Source organism: Suillus subaureus (assembly GCF_016647635.1).
Source record: "Suillus subaureus strain MN1 chromosome Unknown BJ212scaffold_3, whole genome shotgun sequence".
NCBI classification, from domain to species: domain Eukaryota; kingdom Fungi; phylum Basidiomycota; class Agaricomycetes; order Boletales; family Suillaceae; genus Suillus; species Suillus subaureus.
The window spans coordinates 1,147,128-1,167,019 of NW_024538559.1; the positions used below are offsets into that span (position 1 = coordinate 1,147,128).

The 19,892-nt window shown below is 46.8% G+C and overlaps 7 protein-coding genes across 7 annotated transcripts; 3 read left to right on the forward strand and 4 right to left on the reverse strand.

Annotated features, from left to right (window-relative positions):
- Nucleotides 1-502: 502 nt before the first annotated feature.
- Nucleotides 503-3,242, reverse strand: BJ212DRAFT_1566371 (uncharacterized protein; the record flags this gene model as incomplete). Its single annotated transcript, XM_041341970.1, has 8 exons — nucleotides 503-913; nucleotides 961-1,798; nucleotides 1,823-1,972; nucleotides 2,012-2,190; nucleotides 2,317-2,701; nucleotides 2,760-2,807; nucleotides 2,889-3,053; nucleotides 3,102-3,242. The coding sequence occupies 8 exons, from the start codon at nucleotides 3,240-3,242 to the stop codon at nucleotides 540-542; spliced, it is 2,280 nt and encodes a 759-aa protein (XP_041198396.1). The 3' UTR covers nucleotides 503-539.
- A 6,433-nt stretch (nucleotides 3,243-9,675) lies between these two features.
- Nucleotides 9,676-10,270, forward strand: BJ212DRAFT_1260967 (uncharacterized protein; the record flags this gene model as incomplete). The annotated part of the gene is made up of 3 exons (XM_041330151.1): nucleotides 9,676-9,748; nucleotides 9,827-9,945; nucleotides 10,040-10,270. Coding segments are annotated over 3 exons (423 nt in total), but the record flags the coding sequence as incomplete, so codon positions are not given.
- Nucleotides 10,271-10,938: 668 nt separating this feature from the next.
- BJ212DRAFT_1247222 (histone-fold-containing protein) lies at nucleotides 10,939-11,475 on the forward strand (the record flags this gene model as incomplete). Its single annotated transcript, XM_041329674.1, has 4 exons — nucleotides 10,939-10,974; nucleotides 11,034-11,142; nucleotides 11,194-11,287; nucleotides 11,340-11,475. Coding segments are annotated over 4 exons (375 nt in total), but the record flags the coding sequence as incomplete, so codon positions are not given.
- Nucleotides 11,476-11,846: 371 nt separating this feature from the next.
- BJ212DRAFT_1475976 (uncharacterized protein) lies at nucleotides 11,847-12,876 on the reverse strand (the record flags this gene model as incomplete). The annotated part of the gene is made up of 6 exons (XM_041339308.1): nucleotides 11,847-11,943; nucleotides 11,994-12,066; nucleotides 12,118-12,221; nucleotides 12,273-12,355; nucleotides 12,408-12,542; nucleotides 12,607-12,876. The coding sequence occupies 6 exons, from the start codon at nucleotides 12,874-12,876 to the stop codon at nucleotides 11,847-11,849; spliced, it is 762 nt and encodes a 253-aa protein (XP_041198399.1).
- A 91-nt stretch (nucleotides 12,877-12,967) lies between these two features.
- On the reverse strand, nucleotides 12,968-14,011 carry BJ212DRAFT_1321883 (cytochrome b5-like heme/steroid binding domain-containing protein). The gene is made up of 5 exons (XM_041334430.1): nucleotides 13,588-14,011; nucleotides 13,466-13,534; nucleotides 13,352-13,412; nucleotides 13,282-13,295; nucleotides 12,968-13,226 (listed from the first exon to the last, which is right to left on the reverse strand). The coding sequence occupies exons 1-5, from the start codon at nucleotides 13,877-13,879 to the stop codon at nucleotides 13,159-13,161; spliced, it is 504 nt and encodes a 167-aa protein (XP_041198400.1). The 5' UTR covers nucleotides 13,880-14,011; the 3' UTR covers nucleotides 12,968-13,158.
- A 1,688-nt stretch (nucleotides 14,012-15,699) lies between these two features.
- On the reverse strand, nucleotides 15,700-16,450 carry BJ212DRAFT_1295796 (uncharacterized protein; the record flags this gene model as incomplete). Its single annotated transcript, XM_041332357.1, has 5 exons — nucleotides 15,700-15,857; nucleotides 15,890-15,960; nucleotides 16,020-16,109; nucleotides 16,266-16,389; nucleotides 16,423-16,450. 5 exons carry the CDS (start codon nucleotides 16,448-16,450, stop codon nucleotides 15,700-15,702), a joined length of 471 nt encoding a protein of 156 aa, XP_041198401.1.
- A 1,178-nt stretch (nucleotides 16,451-17,628) lies between these two features.
- On the forward strand, nucleotides 17,629-19,657 carry BJ212DRAFT_1444415 (major facilitator superfamily domain-containing protein; the record flags this gene model as incomplete). The annotated part of the gene is made up of 9 exons (XM_041337956.1): nucleotides 17,629-17,874; nucleotides 17,926-17,956; nucleotides 18,006-18,113; nucleotides 18,165-18,278; nucleotides 18,335-18,538; nucleotides 18,589-18,739; nucleotides 18,796-18,945; nucleotides 19,004-19,222; nucleotides 19,276-19,657. 9 exons carry the CDS (start codon nucleotides 17,629-17,631, stop codon nucleotides 19,655-19,657), a joined length of 1,605 nt encoding a protein of 534 aa, XP_041198402.1.
- Nucleotides 19,658-19,892: the final 235 nt, after the last annotated feature.

The following is a 19,892-nucleotide window of genomic DNA, read 5'->3' on the forward strand; positions in this document are numbered from 1 at the left end:
GGCAATCTGCGATTAGGGATGAACTTTTGGGAGACCTGTATTGCTATCCACATGTAGCTGAGCGATTCGTTGTAGACAATTAAATTCTCATTTGATACCTCAATTGATACCTGTGCTTATTTGGACATTTATGCGCACTGCAAGGTACTAGTAGTGAGTCTTCAGCAGGCGAGTAGAAGAGAGAGTCACTCCTTTACGTGGCTACGGGATCTGGCAAGTTATGTAGTTACGGGCTCAATAGTGTGGTAAATATATTTTTCAATGACAGCTACTACATCTACAACTTTAGCCGCTCATTGAGCTGCTCATTGACCGCTGAGTTTGGGATAGTCCAGGGATTGGTTACGGACTCGAGTTTTTTTGGAAAGGATGGACTAGCCGAGCATATTACGATCCGAAGAACCAGTTCGCCGTCCGGTAAGATAGAGATAGCAGATCATCGACTTATCAAGGCCCAGATCAGTCATGAGGTTTGATCATATCACTGATAACATTGAAAATCGTAGATCGAAAACATTATGGCGCAAAACTAGGTAAAGCTAGACATAATCTGCGTGTAGTGTATGGTACCACTCTTTGTCGGAGAATGCATTGAGATAGAAATCATTGTAGTGTTCAAGAGACGTTGCAGAGGTAACAGTGCGATCCAATGTTACCCTGTAGACTGGTATGAGTTCTACAGCATGAGTGACATCAATAAGGTGTACAATCTTCCCAACCCGCGTGCGAGAACCATCAGGCGCAGTATGGAATGAACAGCGAACTCGGTACATGGCAATATGTGGCTCAGCTTCAGGGGGTGCGGCTATTTCAAAGAGCTCAACATACAAAAGGGGGCCCATCAGCTTGGCTGGCAGCTGCGACCCTCGTGGAGAGAGCGCAAAAACCATTTGGACTTGAGCAATGTATGGTGCTGAAGGCATATCAGTAGCCAGAATTGAGCAAAATTTGAGAACGTACAATACTGCAGATCATGGCCTGGAGGTTGAAGGAGGACAATATCACAATTTCTGTAAGGATGGGAATCAGATGGTGGATAGGCCTGAACCTGCTGGCTTGGCATGATATTACTTGGACGGAGTCGAGAGCAAAGCTGTAGCCTAAATTTAAACCAGGCTTTAAGCAGGCGACCATGAAAGTGCAAGTTAGGACTGGAGACAACTTCAAGAAATTGTGCGAGCAGTTGTGGGAAATGAGGGAGATGATAATGATTAGCCAGAGTAGTGGCATTCTTATCAGCAAGATCATGAGCAATCATAACATGAAAAGCTGCACTGGCCTCATCAGAAAGAATCCCTTTGAGAAAATGATTGTGGATGGGTCGAATGGCCTGAAAATGGTGCATCTCCTGTGGCGTAACGCTCGCTATCCAACTGAACATTGGATCGGTATCAACAACTTCATTGAACTCTTCGTCCATAACATTAATGAGAGAGATCCCCCATTCACGAAGGAGGGCATACAAGTCAAATTGTCGCATTGTGTCCTCACAATTAACGAGATTGACAACCTGTTGAGTAAATGTGCTCCTTTGGTGACTTGTCCAAGTGAAAGGTGTCTTGCAGTGCGTGATCAACAGCTGTTCACTGGCATCTGCTGAATGTTGGATGACAGCGCCAGATTTATGGATAGAGCATGCAAAGGAATTAAAGAGCTCAAGTTTCGGGATTTGGAAATGACCCATTGGGCCGGAGGCTCCTGTGTGAGCCTCCGCCTCTAAGATGAAGTGTTTATGGACATGGAACTCATTGAGGGAGGCAACCATGCTGCCAATGGAGGAGTTGGTGAAGGTAGGAGCCTGTGATTTATATATGAAGTCTACAAGTGCGTGGAGTGCACGAACGAATCCAGGGGTAGTCATGCCCATGATGGTGGGGACCAGTCTTCGCTGGATATCGTGATGCTCATGTCTGGTCATTTGATTAACATGAGAGACGCCATTGGCGAAATGATGCATGCCAACATGTTTATGCTGGCTGCAGAATCAAGCATCCAGCTTGTTAGCGCCTACCACCTCCTTGCACCATTTCAATATATGATCAAAGAAAAACTTGTGGCATGTGTGTAGTAGTTCAGGGACAAGGAAAATGGCAGGGTCAGAAAACCGCCAGTCATGCCAATACGGGAGATGGACACTGCTGAGTGATTGTTGCTTTGCCCGCTCCAGAAATTCCCGAACTTTCCAGGGATCTACAATTTTGCTGAGCGCGATCAGCTCATTGATTGTAGATTGGCCATCTTGGGGAGGGTGTGCAATGCCATCATCAAACTGTGCTTGTGCAGCTAGGGTTACAGGTGAGATGTTTTTCGAGACACATGCAATCATAAGTTGCTCGGGAAGGTCAGAAATGTGGGTGGCAAGTGGTGTGAATGCATAACGCTGGCAACCCATTGGGTCTGTCATGAATTCACCCACTTGAGCTGCGACCTTCAGGTTTTGTAAGACCATATCCATGCACCTATGCCAGAGGCGTGCTTCCAATACTCCTGAGAAATCATGGTTCATGATATATTCTGGGGTTGGAATGTATGTGATGCAGGCCCATGTGTGTGAGGTTGCCTTCATGCGAATTTCAGAGTGGATGTTCCCGATTGTCAGGAATGTGGGGTGCATCTCGAGTGAGCCTGTGTGTCGCGTTACTGGGGTCTTGTCAGATGCCAGAATGATGGGTACTATAGATGCGCCAGTGGGCAGTTGACTCTAGAAATAAATTTGCTTAGTGAGACACATTTATGTTGGAAGCTTAGAAGGAACCTGCCTGAATTTCAAATGCGTGCTCACATGACATCCACTCCCCATACTTGCGCTCACCGTTGTCTTGTATTTAGTAAGGATTGTATTCCATATGGTTGGCGAAAATTGGATTGCCAAAAATATGGTGTGTAACTTCCAGGGCGTCTTGCCAGATGAGATTCACGGGGTGTGTAGTTGTATATCCATCAGTCTCAATGGGTGTGCACTTCCATTTAGGGGTCACTGGTAATGCCTCCATGAAAGTAAAGAGCTGCTTGGCGTTCTTAAAAGACAGTGGCTGTCTCGCCTCTGAAACCACCTGGGAGAGCATGATTAGCCTGGTCAATGTAAATTGATCCCAATGAACCCAGAGAAGTTTCAGAAATTGAGTGATCTGCCCTTGATTCAAGTTCTTGCAAAGGAATTTTGCGAGTTCCCACTCTGCTCTATCTGAAAACGGATAATATACATTGTGTTCCCACATATCCTCGAAATTGTCTTGCTTCATTCATTCAAAAGTATTTGGCTGGCCGAGATCGTAGATATAACCTGACTTAGGATGGAATCATCCTTGTCGTGGCTGGTCCTCCAATCTTTGGGGGATATGGAATGCAAGTGGAGGGGGAATCAGTCACTGAGAGCATCCTGGATAGAGGTCCTTATAGTCAGAACTCGAGAGTTAAATTGGCTATTCACACCTGGATCATCAGATAGATGAGTGCATATATCCTCTGCGGTGTCAAAAACATTGGAACAGATGGGGCATCTGACCGATTTGCTGAGACTGTATACTTGTCAGTCAGATTAAATCTGTAGTAACCAGCACTTACTTGAGTCCACTGAACCGACCAGGCTCATCAGGAGGATCATGCGTGTTCATGGTAGCAGTGTCAATACCATAGAGTGCTGTGTCTGGTGGTTTCAAACTTGAAAAGTTTCTAAGTCTTTCAGACTCCGACACCAGCAGACCGATAGTTGTCGTCTCTCTAGCAAAGTCTATCATAGCCAAACCAGTAGTCAGATATCCATGGGTGGATCCACTGGAACCGTTTCAATTCGTTCCTGCAGTCCTGCTAGCTCTCAAACCTGCATGGAACTATCAACCTTGATTTACAAAGACAAAACCAAAACCAACAACAATATGCCAACAGAGGAGTTCTCTAGCCCTCCCACCACACATGCCATTCCACCTTCCCCTGGAGAGTCAATTTTCCTAGCTTCCCCAAAGACAAAGATTAGATCCACTTTAACATCCCCCATCAAAGACAGGTCAACATCATCCCCTGCAAGAGTGTTACAAACCCCTTCTCAGGAGACAAGGACTAGATCTCCCTTTACCTCCCCTGTCAAAATCAGGTTTGAGCCATATTTGAAAGCAAGAGCGACATCAGCTGCTTCAGCTCAATTTGCCATGAAATCTCTCCAGGGCCAGACTGCCAGGGAGCTGTATCCTGAAGCTGCTTTAATGGCAAGTTACTTCATGCATATTGTTGATTAAAAGCTCATAAATTAGATTAACAGACCAATGACATTTTCAGTCGTGGTCTCACAGACTTACCAGATGATATGCTACATGAAGGTGCAATGGCACAGTACGCCACTTGTGAGCTAGCTAGACATGAGGTCACTACAGCAAGTTGGGCAGTCGAAGAAAACAACCACTGGAGACAATTCCTTGACTGTTCCCTTGCGCACTTGAAGAGGAAGCATCAATACTCCCAGACAGATCTCGAGATCTGGCAGCAGGTGTGCACTACTCACGGGTTGAAGGATCTTCACCAAGATATCACCTTCCACAAGTATACAGCTACTCAGAATACTCTGACATTAGCGGCCCTCCAAGAACAAGCTCATCAATTGAAGGAATATGTTGAGGAACGAGGGGTCAATGAAGAGGTCTTGGATGAGAGTGATTATGTACCAAGCGAATACAGCAGTCCTACAATGGGTCATGATGATAACGATGGCGGTATACTTTTGGGAGCTTGAACATAGTAAGCATGACTTGTTGCCCATCACTTTACTTATTTTTCGGAAAATGTTGGATTACATATGATTTTTGCAGTCTGATATGCTTTACGTGTTTTGTACATCTTGCATGTACTGAATTGGTGTTATCACGAATTTGTCTTCAATCAGTTATCATTTCCGACCATCATGCATCGTGACTGATCACAATACGTTTGTGCCTGCACACTATTGGTAAGTAGTTTTTAGACGGTGCACATGGGGCTGATTCTCAAACTTTATCACCATATTAGCATACTTGCATCTACAGTTCACCATGCCACCAAAGTCCAAGAAACCACGATGAAAAAACCACAAAATACCAGGGTACAAGTTTCTTGTGGCTTCAAATGAGTACTGATCCATCACAGATAACAGGAAGTGCGGAAACCCACCAAAGACAGCAATGAAAACCCATGCTTGAATCTGGATGACACTCAGGTGGGATGTGCAATAGAGCAAACACAACACTGGAACAACGATCTAGTACCGATCATGCAAGATGAAGAACTTTTGTACTCAGATGAAGTCAGTAACTCAGAATTGGAACGCGAGCAACCCCACCAGCACTACCAGTACCAACACCAGCAATTTCCTGGACCTCTGTTCCCACAGCACGAGCAGATCCACCATCCATCTTTCTGACAACCTCTTGAACCTCCTGCGCAGCCTCCATTCCAGTGCCATGAGAATCAAACACCCCAATCCCCATTTTATCAGCATCCTGATCCCTTCCGATGTGAAGAGCCCACAGGCCAAATACCCTACACCCCATTCCAACAATGCCCTGATCCTGTCACACAGTACCAGCACCTGCATCTGCAACAGCAGCAGTACCCACCGCCGCCACCACAGTGGCACCTGCACCTGCACCAGCAGCATCAGCAGTACCCGCATCTGCAACAGCAGCAGCACCCACCACCGCCACTGCAGCAGCACCCGCACCTGCATCAGCAGCATCAGCAGTACCCGCATCCACAGCAGCACCCGCACCTGCACCAGCAGTACCCGCACCCGCACCACCCACACCTGCAGCAGCAGCAGCACACTGGGCAGGGTATACCCTTCATCAACATTGACACACCACTTCCTCCCACTGTGCATGGTGCAGAGCGCCTCAGCAGGCACCTGCAGGACCCACAGGCACGACCTATCTGTCCTGCACCATATGCCCTCCCAGGATTGTGCAAAGTCACAGTCTTTGGCCCCTGTCGTAAAGATGAGCATTACTGTGGCCAGTGGCAAAACATGGGGGTAGTCCATGTAAGTTCAAATGCATCTCACCTTGTCACCAACCTTACCCTAGACAACCAGGCTGGAAGCAGCAAGGATGTCGCTCCAAAACGCCCCACAGCAAAAGACCTGCCTTCACGACCTTTGCCTCCTCTGAATACCACTGCCACTAGTTCAATGGTGCCAGCCTCCCCCATGCAATCTCCTTCAGATGCTGTCCCTGTCCCTGTCCCCCATCAGCAACAACACCCTGTTCCTGTACCTGCGAATCACACAGAGGAGATCAAAACCAGCGCAAGGTCAAGAATGTGACATGCGGTGCTAATGTTAAACGGGATGCCCTCCAACAACGAGAACATTCAAATGGCGCGCAATGCAATATCGCAAGCCATGCGGATCTTTCCCCACCAGGCAATTACTATCTCCCCAGGGAGGAGACATTCATCAGTTCACTCACAAAAATCACTAACACCATCCGCTCTTCATTCAAACATGTTGCACGTGTTGTTGTGCAACACAAATACAATCTTGAGCTCAATATTCATGACCTGTCATCGGAAATCATGCACAAGCTACAAGTGGTGCCTATGCTCCTCTTGAACCTCCAATGTTTGTTCAAAACAGAACAACTGGTAGGTCATTTTTTATTCACACCATGTGCTATTGTATACTAACAATTAACTACTAGATACTCGATGGTAATTTACAATCCGTCATTGTGCTCAAGCACAAGGTGCTCGTTTCAGTCGTGATGGAGGTCTTATGGACCAAGGGCTTTTACAAAGACATCAACTTCGAAGATCCTGAAGCTCTCAACAGCGTTATCGCTCTTGGTGGCGCAGCAATTTGGTCAGCAATCAAGGGGTACGAGACTGGTGTGTTCAAATGTGTTGATTTTTCTACAGCAAAGTCGAAGGACATTTATCACAACATCCTCACACACATTCATGACAAAATTGACCCTTACCCCGAGCTTGCGGCGCATTTCAAGGCACTTAAGACAAGGATGAGTGTACGCAGAAAGGAGAGGTTAGGGCTGTGAACTAGTACACTATGTAGTATAGAAATGACGACGACAGTGTACTACTAGCTAATCTTGAATCATGATAATGCGATGATCAGCCTGATCATCTTTTGATCTTTATCTTGTCCGGACAATCTATCAATTTATACACTATCCGAATATCTAAAGGTTTTACATCATTACTACACGATCTCCACCAATCGGAGGGCTCCATCACTGAACCGTAAGCATTAGTAACAGATCAAACTTCTTACACTACTAAGCGAGAACTGGGGTGTTTTACAGATGCTAGTACATCATAATATTCGTTCTCGCTAAGGTCGTCACATCTCATTGTTCTCTATATAACTGCAGGGCGGCCGATCACACTAAATTTGCTGGAGTTTCCCATCTCGTCTCCACGCTCCAATGAGCTCAAGGATCAACCGACTGGGAGATGCCCGACTGTGTTGGCAGAAGCCTTTAACAGGGAAGAGGAACGCAACTGTGAGCCTCAGAAATGAGTAGTAGCGTTGGACTAGCGTTCTGCATGCAGACCAAACAGAATGAGATAGCCTTCGGTCAGACACTACCACCTACTGCCATGAGGCGCCACAAAGGCCCCCGCCAACATACTGCAACAACATGTTCAGTTCGAGTACCGAGAGTGAGAGGCGGTTCGTCCAATTACTTATCCCGACCACGTAGCTGCGAAATAAATCAGTCAGTTTGTTCAATGTTCACTGACATCGACAACCTTACCTCTAATCGCATGCTTGTCTTTCTTTTTTTTGGTGTTGATCCGATGGTAGGAGCAGTATATTCCCTCATGATTTCGTGCGCTAAAGTCAGGTCATATTAGGTACAACCCTTTTATTATCAAACAAAAAGTTCATCCGCAACCAGCTTCTCTTCAACGTGCACGCGTGTCTCGACCGTCTGTCGACGAAAATACGGCTATCTCCAACGTCCAAAAGGGTAAAGTGATTCGAGGTTTTCGTAAGAATTGCTGCCACCGCATGGATTTCGGAACTTTCCAGCGGAGGCTCTTCTGGCATTACTGTCTGGGCTTCGTACCTGCCCTACGATGAGACTGTGGTCGATTGGTGAGCCCGCCAGTGCCCCCTGCGTGCGCTGAGGATTTTTATCTGCAACCACTACTACCAATCAAAGAGCCATTAGAATGGGAGGGTCAGATAGGGGGGACAAAATCAAGCTCCGAAGACCACCGTGATCATGTGAGCTTTTGCATATGAGGCTGAGCCAGGGTATTCAAGTTGCCGCTACCATGCCCATCGAAGCAGCCTGGGTGTATGATACCGGAGCTAAACCTTCGTCCTGTGGCGATACATGAGAACAATCACAGGCACTCAGGATTTTCGGGTGGGGCCATCAGCTGCCAGTAGTAGTATTTGGTGAGGGTCACAGTGTGCGTGGAAAACTTAGTTTCTAAGATAAGCCAACTCAGGCTGATAGGCGCAAGGCACTCCGGCATCCGGTATTCCCCGGCACCTAGAATAACAGACCATAACAAAATGTCATTGGAGCAACGCCTAATAGCGTCTAATGTTCCATGCACCATGGGAATTCGAAGCCGGGGAGAATTAAGCTTACAAGAGGTTCGTCGATCAGATAGTTCCAGCGGAATGTCCAAAATACAATACACACCATGATTTCCTAGACGACCCATCAAATTCAAATTTTGACAAAGTCAGTGCAGTGTCAGCTGCCTGTGGCATGTGTGCCTGTGGGTGGACTTATACTCATCATAACCCCTCGTATAAAGGCTTTTGGCTTTGTGCTTCCGAAGCGATGTGCCAAATGATAGAACCGGCCATTCTAGAACAGGTCTGGTGATCAGTCGATCATTGATTATAAATTGGCGAAATTGAGTAGCTAGGGTTATTGTCTGACACCTTGTGGTACTTCAACTTTGAATGGGACGCCAAGTAATGACAGCCGGACCGTACTGATTACCGTGCCTTGTTTTAATAGACACAACAGCGGCCGTACCGAACAGTTATGTTTACGCGGAATTAAAAACTCATCGCGATCATGTTCGTTTTGGTATGGCTGCAGGGCAGAGGCGTGGGTTCTCGGTCCTATTCAAATCTTAGTATAAAGCTTTCCAACTGGAGTTTCGGCGAACCTGAGGCTTACCACCAGGTCGCCCGACCTTTCGACATCCGCGTCGTGGAAGTACCATGGATCCCGACAACAACTTGCCTCCTGTCCCTACTGGACAGTCCTCCCAGTCTCAGGGACAGCCTTCTCAACCCGATGTCCAGAGACCCTCGCCGTTCGTGGAACCCGAACATGTAGATGGAGATCGTCCGCAGAGTCAGTCGGTGGCGACTGAAGCGCCCCTTCATAGTAGTTCAGAGGGGGATCACCCGCAGAGTCAGTCGGCGGCGACTGAAAAGCCCCTCCTTGGCAGTTCAGAGGGACATTCACCAGCCCGTGATCGCAGTGACCGACATCCAGAATTTGAGCCTTCCCAACCTCCTCCGGTTGCAAGAAATAACCTGAGGGACGGAAACCTCGTGCGTGGACCGTCGCGTCGCTCATTTATGGGCCATACCCGTTCCAATGCATCTGGCATAGGCTGGATAGTGCCCGAAATTGAAGAGAAACCTCACGTTTGTGTTGTTTGACACCTTTGCGCCGGCATATAATCCTGATCCTGACCTTGCAGCGGCGTACAATCGGTGAGCGACTCGACCCTACTATTGCTAACGCGGTGAGGGAGAGGGCGCAATACGCCTCGAAAGGTTAGTTGAAAACGTTTTTCAATATTTATCAATCTCCTTGTTTCTGGCAATTTTCTGATAATGTTCCTTTCTTTGAAGCACGAATGACAGGCGTTGCGTTGAACGTTGCCATAGGCATGCAAGTTATGCTTGGGGCACTCACTACCGGTATTTCGGCAGCCACTTCGGGTAGGCAGGTTAGTTCAAAGAGTTCTATGGTTATGACAAACTAAACGGTCATTGAATCAGACTTCGATTGGCATATCCATTCTTGGTGTGTATTACGTCGTTCGAATCAGATCCTGAATTTAGTACGCTTTAGGCGGCTTAACGACAATGGTCGCTTCCTATCTCGCTCGTGCACGGGGATCAAACGAACCAGAACTATCCATAACTCGCGTCAAGGATCTAGATCATTTCTTGAGAGATTGCTTAGCTTTTAAGATGGATAGCGGGCACGAGTATGGGACACCTGAGCTGGATGCTCGGTTAGACCATCTCAGAAGTAGGTTTGAAGAACTTCTTGGAAACGCTGATGGGTAGGTCGTGTTGCGCCCTCGTTACTCGGGCTACGGCTGACGACCCATTCTAGGCAGCGAAAACTTTCCCCGCCAGTGTGATTCTGATTGTTTTAGGCTCTTATGACGTACATTCTACGAGTTCCCCACCATTCATTTTGTATGATACATTTCCGAGTGATTATTAGTATACTTCACTTTGGGCGTTCTCTCATGACACATATCACATTCCCCCAAACACGATACTATTGTAAGTTACTACTTGTTCGCTAATACACGTACTGTTCTTCTGGGATGCGATTTCCCGCAAGTGCGAATAAGACACCAGACCACTGCATCTGCGAGGCAAGCGCCACATGGATGTTTGGTCTGATAAAGAGTGAGGAACCACATGATGTAGTGTTGGAGCGACAACCACTCTTCCCAATACTTACACGGACTATTGTATGCTTGACATGTGTGGGGTGATGTCTTATTTTTATCTCATCCTACCATGTCAACAATGAGAGTAGCACTTGTCGAAGCATATCACAGCTTTGATTTTAATTACCCAAGATTACACCAGGTGACTTCGTGACGCGTTGAGCGCACGTGATACTAACCTCTGTGCACGTGATCCCCTTTCCAGTCATAAAGCTTTAGAGTCGGCGGTGAACAATGAGCACATCCCCATAGTTTGTCAAAATATCCAAGATGAAGACCAAGAACAAACAGACAAAGTTCCCCGTTGTGAGCTCCTGCGACCAAGTGCTCATTTAACGAGTCGTAGCTCATATGTCTGAGGACAGGCACGAATCAAGAAGATTATGCAGAAAGATGAGGAAGTTGGGAAAGTTGCACAAGCTACACCAGTGGTCATCTGTACGTCTCTATATACCGATTTATCCGTTATCTCTCGTGAACGTCTTTCGCTTCTGATATCAATATTTGGCATCTTTGGTGCGATAGCAAAAGCATTGGAGTTATTTCTGGCTATGATTGTGGACGAGGCGACCAAAGTCACGGTTGAGCGGGGGGCAAAGAAGGTTGAAGCTTATCACCTGTGCGTTCATTGCTACCTTGACCGCGATCTTGTTGTGAATACATATATACAGAAAGCATGCGATCGAAACAACAGAGATGCTGGATTTCTTAAAGGAAATCGTTGAATCTGTACCTGACCCTTCAGCGGGTGGCACCATTGACTTGCAAGCTGAGGCGGCAGAGAACGCGAAGCGAAAGAGGAGCAAAGCGAAGAAAAATGGGGCGGCACCTGGAGAGGGCCCAAAGAGGCGGCGGAAAAAGAAAGAGGATCCTGACATGGAGGGTGTGCCAGAAGAGACGATGGGAGAAGCAAAGTCTGAAGAAGGGGACCCTCGAATGGAAGACGATGATGACGCATATGAAGAGTCCTCATCTCGTCCCCGGCACCGACGAAGCGACGATGGCGAGGATGACATGCCATACGTACCACGATAACAAAATGTGAATGATGTTGGATTGGTGCCAGAAGTGTAAAGCGTGCGCTGTAACAACCTCGTAATATTTATCGTTCTCATCATATCCCATATCCCTTCGTCCATCGTATCTGACCAGTTGTACTGTACAGCATAATCTAGGACCTACACAAGTTCTACCTCGCCCCGAGCAATCAGTTGCTCTACCACCGAATACGGAGTTAGAGATATATGCCCTTTCCGCATATCTAATGCGGTCCCACTGTAGGTCTGATTAGAGAAATCAACATCGGTCGATATTCAGCAACATACTCTGGGAGCCGCACTGGTGGACAATCTTGTCGAGCAAGTACAAAGACTGCACGAGCCTTGTCTGGTTCAGTAACTAGATACGATCGTAAGTACCACTCTTTCAATGAAATGCTGACTTCCGTACCCATGGAAGGCACAAAAGGAGGTTGATCATCAAGGGTCTGCTGAGTCTCTGGCAAACTCTGCAGAACCGAATGATAGAAATGTTGATCAGTTAAACGGGCAAACCTGGGGACATGGTGAACTCTCATGCTATTTCTCGCGAGGGCCACAACATACCGACGCGCATGCTCGACTTCGCTTTCTGAGAGCCGCTGCTGGACTTCAGGGTTGGTCATGATATACCGAGCAAACTTCTCGATCTGTAATACATGATGTAGTATCTGAAAAATGGAGTAGAAAGGAGGAAATGACCTTGAATAGACGGGTGCGGAGGTATGACCTCACTATAAATTTGACTCGTTCTACCTCCGTCTGAACGAGCATGATGCGGAAGTGCTCCTCCTCAGAGGATGTGGGGTCTGTGCGAAGGAGTTGCACCGTCTCAGACTGCATAGTCATCGAGTCAGATTTGTCTGCTGGACATTCTAAGGTCACGACATGGCTCACCAACCTGACTCCTGATGTGGTCAAGCAGTCCCGCCAATAACTCTCCTTCATTTAGGAGAATATCAGGCGAGTGCCGCTCATTCATCCAATGTCTTATAAGTTGCTGTAGTGGTGTTTCTTCCTCTTCTTCGAGCATGAAGGGAGGTGCATCTGGTATTTCTGCACCGTCGTCATCTCGTGGGGCTTGTCGAAGTCGCTCCTGAAAGGTATTATTGTTAGCAGCACGGCCAGGTCGGTCGAGGTTTGTGAAAAAGTCATCGTCGTCGATGTCCATGAATCAGGTAGAACTAGATCTTGGTTCTGCAAGAGCCGCCAACCGCGTCGTTCGCGATCAATAAAGGTTAACACAGTCACCATCCGATCGCGTTTCGGTAATGTCGTTATCAAATTCTATACATATATAACACAAACAACCTCGACACTATAGTACATGGATATGTGCTGTGCAGAATCACGAAAGCGGGAAATGACACGGGCTCGTCGACGCTGCGAGCACATAATCTAGTTTATCAATGGATTACACGCGAGAGTTATCCATGACATGATACAGATTCAATCACGCAGCATCATTCTCAACAAGCTTTCCGCAAATGACATATTTATTAGAGAAGTGGTCAATCCATCCTGTGTATCTCAATATGAGTGATTACTGCTGTTCAAGCGACTAATTTGACCTTACCTTTCATGTTCTCGCTAAGCAAATGTCAACCCTATAAGCAACGCAAAGATGGAAGTAAATAGTTTCTTACATTTCGTCTGATCGGAGATCTTGGAGCTTGTCAAGAGGTTGGTCTACTGCCGTTAGCATATCTGACAGCATATGAATTAGGCGTTGTGCAAGGAGTGTCCTGTGGTTCACCCACCCAAGTCAAAGGACTGCTTGGCCATACCACGAGATGCGTCACGACCAGCAAAATTACCATACATGCCATCTATATAGTGTGAGTCGGTCCTTAAGATGAATTGACGAGGCAAGTAAATGTACCTGGCCCGTAAAAGTTCCTCCCCGCTGTTACGTCGAACACGATGCTGTTGATGGCAAGCAAAATTCTACCTCCGTCCTTGCCACTGAATGGTTCCAGTGTCTTCGGGGTATATGTCTTGAACAACACAGTGGGAGGGTGTTCCTTAGGCATCCATGAGTAACCATGCTTGAATTCGCTGGGGATTGTTTTAGGTATGGATGTGGAAGGAAAAACGATCTTCTGCACGGAGTAGAGAATGTAGATGAGGAGAGCTGTATTGACGGGGGTACCAAAGTCAAGAATATATGCCATAACGATGTTACGTCGACGTTGATGGTGGTTCAATGCAATAACAATGCGGGCGGCGGCGGACAAACCCGCTCGGCGCTTGAAGTTACTAATACTATGGACAGTGCTGAGCCTCGACCGTGACGTGGCTTGTCTAGATACGGTCCATGAATAAATTTCGAATCCTGGCTCCTGGCCATCAATGTGGCTGGACCTTCGATGGAACAACTGACTTATTGATCTAGTACCCAGGGGGCATCGTACTATGTAGTGAAGTTGCATGTTAACTGAAGTCCAGGCTGTTCTGCAGGACGCAGGACGATCACCCCGTAACATTAGTGCCCACTGCTGCCCAGGTCTGTGGCTTGTATGGGGCCCGCAACCTTGGCGAGATAATGGATCACCTGGACGACAACACAATTCTAGCAAAATGTTGCCGTCTCCTTAACGGTGCATCAGTACGCGCAATGATGGACCCAAATGTTCCATTGAATATGCGTTCAGGTAACACGATGGGTGCCGGTGAGTTCTTTATGTATATTTTTCAACATTCAAATCATTGGCTTCATGCAGCATTGATATTTCGTATCTCGTATTTTGTTTGACCAGCGCGACAACAGGCTGATGCACTGTATTTCGAAACATGGGGCAGCACCAATTGCATTTTGAACCAACGTAGTTGGCGACGTGATTTAACATCTTTTGATTTTTCGATCACCCTACCTCCTAGGATGGTCTTTTCTTCTATCAATCGATGAACCTCACATACCCGCGGATTGGATGGGATCTCAGGAAGTGGCACCGATCTTTTGCCTAAGATGAGTGTGGGTCGCTCTGGATTAGGAGACGACCGACTTGTGAAGAACGTTTGGTCGAAGAGAGTGAACGGCTCATTGACCAATGACAGAACAATGGTTACATCAACCACATAGACTTCGATTTCGAACAGAATCCCACCAACAGCATGATATATCCCCGTGAGTCTCGTCGTTTCCGGATGTAACACGAGTCCAATTACATCCAGCCCTTACAAACAGTGTGTCAATGACGCTAGCCTCCAAAGGTGCTGATAGTAGAGGCTGCCAGTCTCCAATGATGGTTCATCCTGAAATATGTACAGGTGTCACACTGTCACATGCCGTATTTCGTACGCCAATGTAACGAGCTTTAGGGAGATATCGAACCAGCACGCGCTGGCTATGATTCAGAAATTAGGTTGCATGTCTTGGGCAGGGAGGAGCTCTTGTTGGTACATATTGCCGTTAGTGTGCGTTCTTGTTTACGCGTTATCTGATCAATTATCCATATTGTCTATCTGCTCGAACTGACTTTTACGTCGACGCTTGAAGTTCGAGGGATCGAGCTCTCTGATTGGTGGAAGAAATTCGATTCTGACCAGGAACCGCACATTTTTATTCCAAATGCTGCAAGGTCGCTCAGAAGTAGGATTTTAAAATTCGAGCGATTCGATCTTTAGGTCGGATTAATATCGGCAAAACACAACAGGGGCACCTGCTTTCCCTCAACATGCCAGTGATAAACAACGTGATCGGAAAACGCGGAAAATGCTCCATCCTTGCTCGCGCTCATTCCCTCAAACCCGATCGTGTGTTAAGAGTTCTCTTCGAAGTAAGTACTGCCGCGGGCCGCGGGCATTCCAGTATTAAGATACAGAGAAGCCGAATGTATGTGGAATGGAGCCGGCGGCTCTATCAGGTCACGAGAAACTTGCGAGATGGAGGTGCAGATATAGGACTTGGACATAAACGTAATGAGAGAAGCGTATGCTATCGGTCCGCGTCTTTGCTTTAGATAAAACGTTATGCATGAAGGGAATATTCGTTTTATTCTTTTATTGAGCCGAACGTCCTCAGGTTGTGTTGGCCCTGTAATGTTGAATTACTCGGTAACTCGAAACGTATTCCTGACATAACAGAACCCTTGAATTGTAACTTTCGGCGCGAGGATGTCAGGACTCGGAAAGGACCATCGGGGCCAGGGACTGCAGAAAACCACGCATTGTCGTGTACATACTAGGATATAATTTCCAACTGGATCTAGCGTAATGCTGACGGCGTGCAGGCGATGGGAGCAACACGAGTGTGCTGACAGCTGATCGAGTCAGAGATACCACGGGTCCAGGAAATTGATCCGACGTACTTACGAACGTGGTGGGATTGACGGTGTGGGTTTACAGATCAGTGGATCAACTGAGATGAATGATTTCATCTGACGAGGGTAATATACGCCAGGGCTACAATTCCATTAGTCAAATCGTTTGTGAGGACGAGAGTGATAAGAACATGTGGTAATGATCGACTGAATGCTGACGCCTGAAATGCGGAGGGGCACACGGCGTATTCCCGCCGATTGTCTTTTGGTGCCATAGAGTAGAAGAGCCGGCGCGCACCATAGTCTCTTGTAAATAATCAAAAACGGTCCGCGTGAAGAAGACAGACCAATTTCGACACCTAGATTGCGATCGTCCGCATCAAGGTATGAGCTGCTGACACGGTCAACACAAAGCGCTTGCACTGGACAACAACGCGTGGATCTAAAACACTCACGCAAAATGTCGACGCGTTCGTCGTACATGAGGCCAATCAATCAAAGTCCGTCACGGTTGGTGGCAGTTGCATCAGTGACGACGAATTGTGAACACGCGTCATAATTAGGAGTTCTCCAGCTTCGTAAACTCATGGCGGCATACAGCCGCAAGATTCCTTATTCTGTTTCCGGTTCAGCGATGTGGTAGACCGTAGACGTCAATAGTACATATTTAAAAACACCTTGGGTCTCGAGATGAAATAATGTCGGAAAAAACCAAAGGGCCAGTTCAACGTAAGGCCGTCAAAAGGGCCCTAAGTTTATCGTACCCCATTATAACGATATGTGCCAAGTTGGCCCTTAAAATGTATTGCTTGCACATTCTCTTGGATGCGGCATTCTCGGCTGAACAAAAATAAAAGGATTATTAGGAATGTTTGTGGTGCTCACAGTAGGACGTACTATTACTGGCCAGGAACAAGGGAAGAAGATAGAGAATTCTAAATCACGGCGCACGAAGTGTCACATTAACATTGTCACGTTCGAGGACATCACATGAGTCGTTCTCGTTCTACCATGTCGTCACAGATTATATCCATAATGCGAATGTCACCGATATCATAGAGTAAGTGATTTATTTTTCTAAATGGTCGTTTTCATCAAAAGAGTTGGACCTGATTGGAATATTTGTGGTTTGACAGACCCGCGTTATGTTGACACAAATTTTACGAACACTCTCGCTATCCTAGCCGTCTGTCCGGAGAGTCTGGATCGTAAATTGTGATGCGTTGCACAATGCAGCTGCCTTCCTTCCATCTGAGTATTAGGTGATTCTCATATCGCCTTCGTCCGACTCTCATTCACCGCGAGTGACACAATTGCCTTTGTTAACCCCAGGGAGCGTGAAACGGGCATACAGATAACCAAGCAAATGGAGAAAATCTCATCTGAGTCAAGCTCCTTTGAGTCAAATTTTACTCTAAGGGGCGACGATGCTCTAACAAACCCTCGGGGGAATTCGACGGGAATGACACATCCAGAATCCCTGCACATAACCGAGATCTTCACTAGTGTCGAGATGCGTCATGTGTCTGATTCACGCTGGCCATGGAGATACCTCTTATAATGTGAAGCCATCCATCCATTTCGACATAGAACATTTATAACCTCCCTTTTCGCTCCTGAACTGACAAACCGCAGTATCTTGTTTGTAGTTTTTGAGTGCGATGCTGCCACTCCCGCCTCTTTCCCCGGCTGAAACGCTGGTTGATCATGGACCCAAAAAACTTTCTCTTACTCGCAGACTAATTTTACTGGTTATATTCTGTCTCGCCCAGTTCTTAGATGCCTTCAATAACTCAGCTCTCTTCTCTGCAATCCCTGCACTCGAGGTATCCATGGGTATGAGTGAAAGTCAATCCACTTGGATCATCAGTGCATTCCAGTTGACCTTTGCATCTTTTCTGCTCATCGTGCGTGCTCATCCCATTGATTCTGACCTTGTACTTCAACGCATTGTTTAGAGCGGTCGCATTAGCGACGTATACAACCCAAGTTAGTACCATGCCGTACCTGTTAGATAGTGACATTAATGGGCTCACAGAAAGTGCGTTCATCGGGGGTGTAGCTGGTCTTGGTGTCATCTCGCTGTGCGCTGGATTTGTTAATGACACCATTCCGGTCATTGTTCTTAGAGCCTTGAGTGGAATAGGTAAGCATTCCCGCCGGTCTGACGGTTTTGCTGACAAAGATCGCTTCTCAGCTTCTTCAATGACAATTCCCTCTGCCCTAACACTCCTGGTCAACGTATTTCCTGAACCGCTTGAACAAGCTCGGGCAATAGGATTATTTGGAGGCTGTGGCTGCGTCGCTAACGGTGAGAATCCCGCCTAGCTAATTATCCATGACTAGCTTCATGGTTCCCCTTCATAGTCCTCGGTCTCATGATCGGTGCAATGTTCGTCGAATGGGCATCTTACCATTGGGTATTCTGGTTTGTAGCCATTGTGGCTGTGCCAGTGGCTCTGGCATGTGTCTTCATCATACCACCAGAAATTTCAAAGACCACAGACAATTTTGAGCCTGCAGCAACGAAATGGAAAAGTCTTGACTTAATCGGCGTAAGCATCCTAACTGGTATGAATTTTCAGCATGCTGTACTTCGCATCGCTCACGAGCTCTGATAGTTGCCTTGATTTTGTTTATCTTTGCTGTGACATCCGGCTCCACTGATGGCTGGGGATCCGCAATAGTGCTGGTCCCACTAATCATATCAATTTTAATGGTGATTGGGTTTTTCTACTGGGAAACACTCATACCCGTGGACAAAGCTGCGATGTATGTCATCAGGGATGCCTGCACCAACTACCGAATATTGGCTGATCTTATTACAGACCACCCCGGACATGGTTTTACCACAATTTCTCCATTCTTTTTGCCGTCGCGCTCTTACCATACCTTTGGTGGAGCACGGTATCCACAATTTTTACCACCCTGTGGCAAAACGTATTTGAGTGGTCGGTTATATCGTCGGCTGTACACATGTAAGGTCTTCGATGTTACACCATGTTGTCTGTCATTAAGATTTTTTTTACTTACCAGGTTCCCGATTGGTGTCATAGCTTTCGCTATGAGTTTCACGGGATCGCTTTCTCGCATCTTCAGTCCGAAATGGATTATTCTCAGTGGTCTATCCTTTTGCATGGTCGCGACCGTATTGCTGGCGCTTGGCGGGGGGAGGCCCCAGGATTATTGGCTATATATATTCCCGGCTTTTACTCTGGGGAGTGCAGGGGCCATGCTGACGTATACACACACAAAGTAAGTTCGAATTATCGTGGTTTCATGAACACTTTTAATTGTTGTAATTACAGCATTGCTATTTTTCAAGCCGCACCTTCATCCATGGCCGGCACAGTTGGTGCCATCTTTAACGGCGCTCTTCAATTTGGATCAGCAATTGGCCTCGCTGGTGTCAGCTCGATAGAGACATCCGTGGAGGCCATCCATGGGGGCCCACATGAGTATTATGGACGAGCCGCAACATTTTGGTTCCTCTTTGCAGTTGTCTTTCTTCAATTCATTTCAGTATCAATATTCTATGACCGCAGTACGGACCACATACCCCAACCAAAACACGGTAACCCCGTAAATCCTGCTCAACTGGGTACTCACCTTGACGCAAAGCTCGACGATGCGAACATGACCATCACGGTAGTAAACGAACAAGCTGACCTGGCGGATGTGCCGGTGTAATTTCTTTTTTTTTGATGACTGGTTCTTTAGATGACCGTTTCCGTTGATGACACATTTCTTTTCACAATTTCACAATTATACATACGACTTGCAAGCTAGATGTATTTTTCTTTTCATTATTTGGGCTAGTAGGGTAAACTTCGTACAGTATTGTTTTTGCTATATCTGCTACCATCTGGGTATATCAGTAGATTGTATTGCACATATATGGGAGACATACGATTGATGTACATCA

Excerpts from the sequence above, each read along its gene's own strand:
- BJ212DRAFT_1321883 (XM_041334430.1), bottom strand. The coding sequence starts at position 13,879 with ATGGCATATATTCTTGACTTTGGTACCCCCGTCAATACAGCTCTCCTC. Across the intron at positions 13,535-13,587 it reads GAGGAACTTTTACGGGCCAG|ATGGCATGTATGGTAATTTT; the intron begins GTACATTTACTT and ends CACACTATATAG. Across the intron at positions 13,413-13,465 it reads CAAGCAGTCCTTTGACTTGG|ATATGCTAACGGCAGTAGAC; the intron begins GTGGGTGAACCA and ends ATATGCTGTCAG.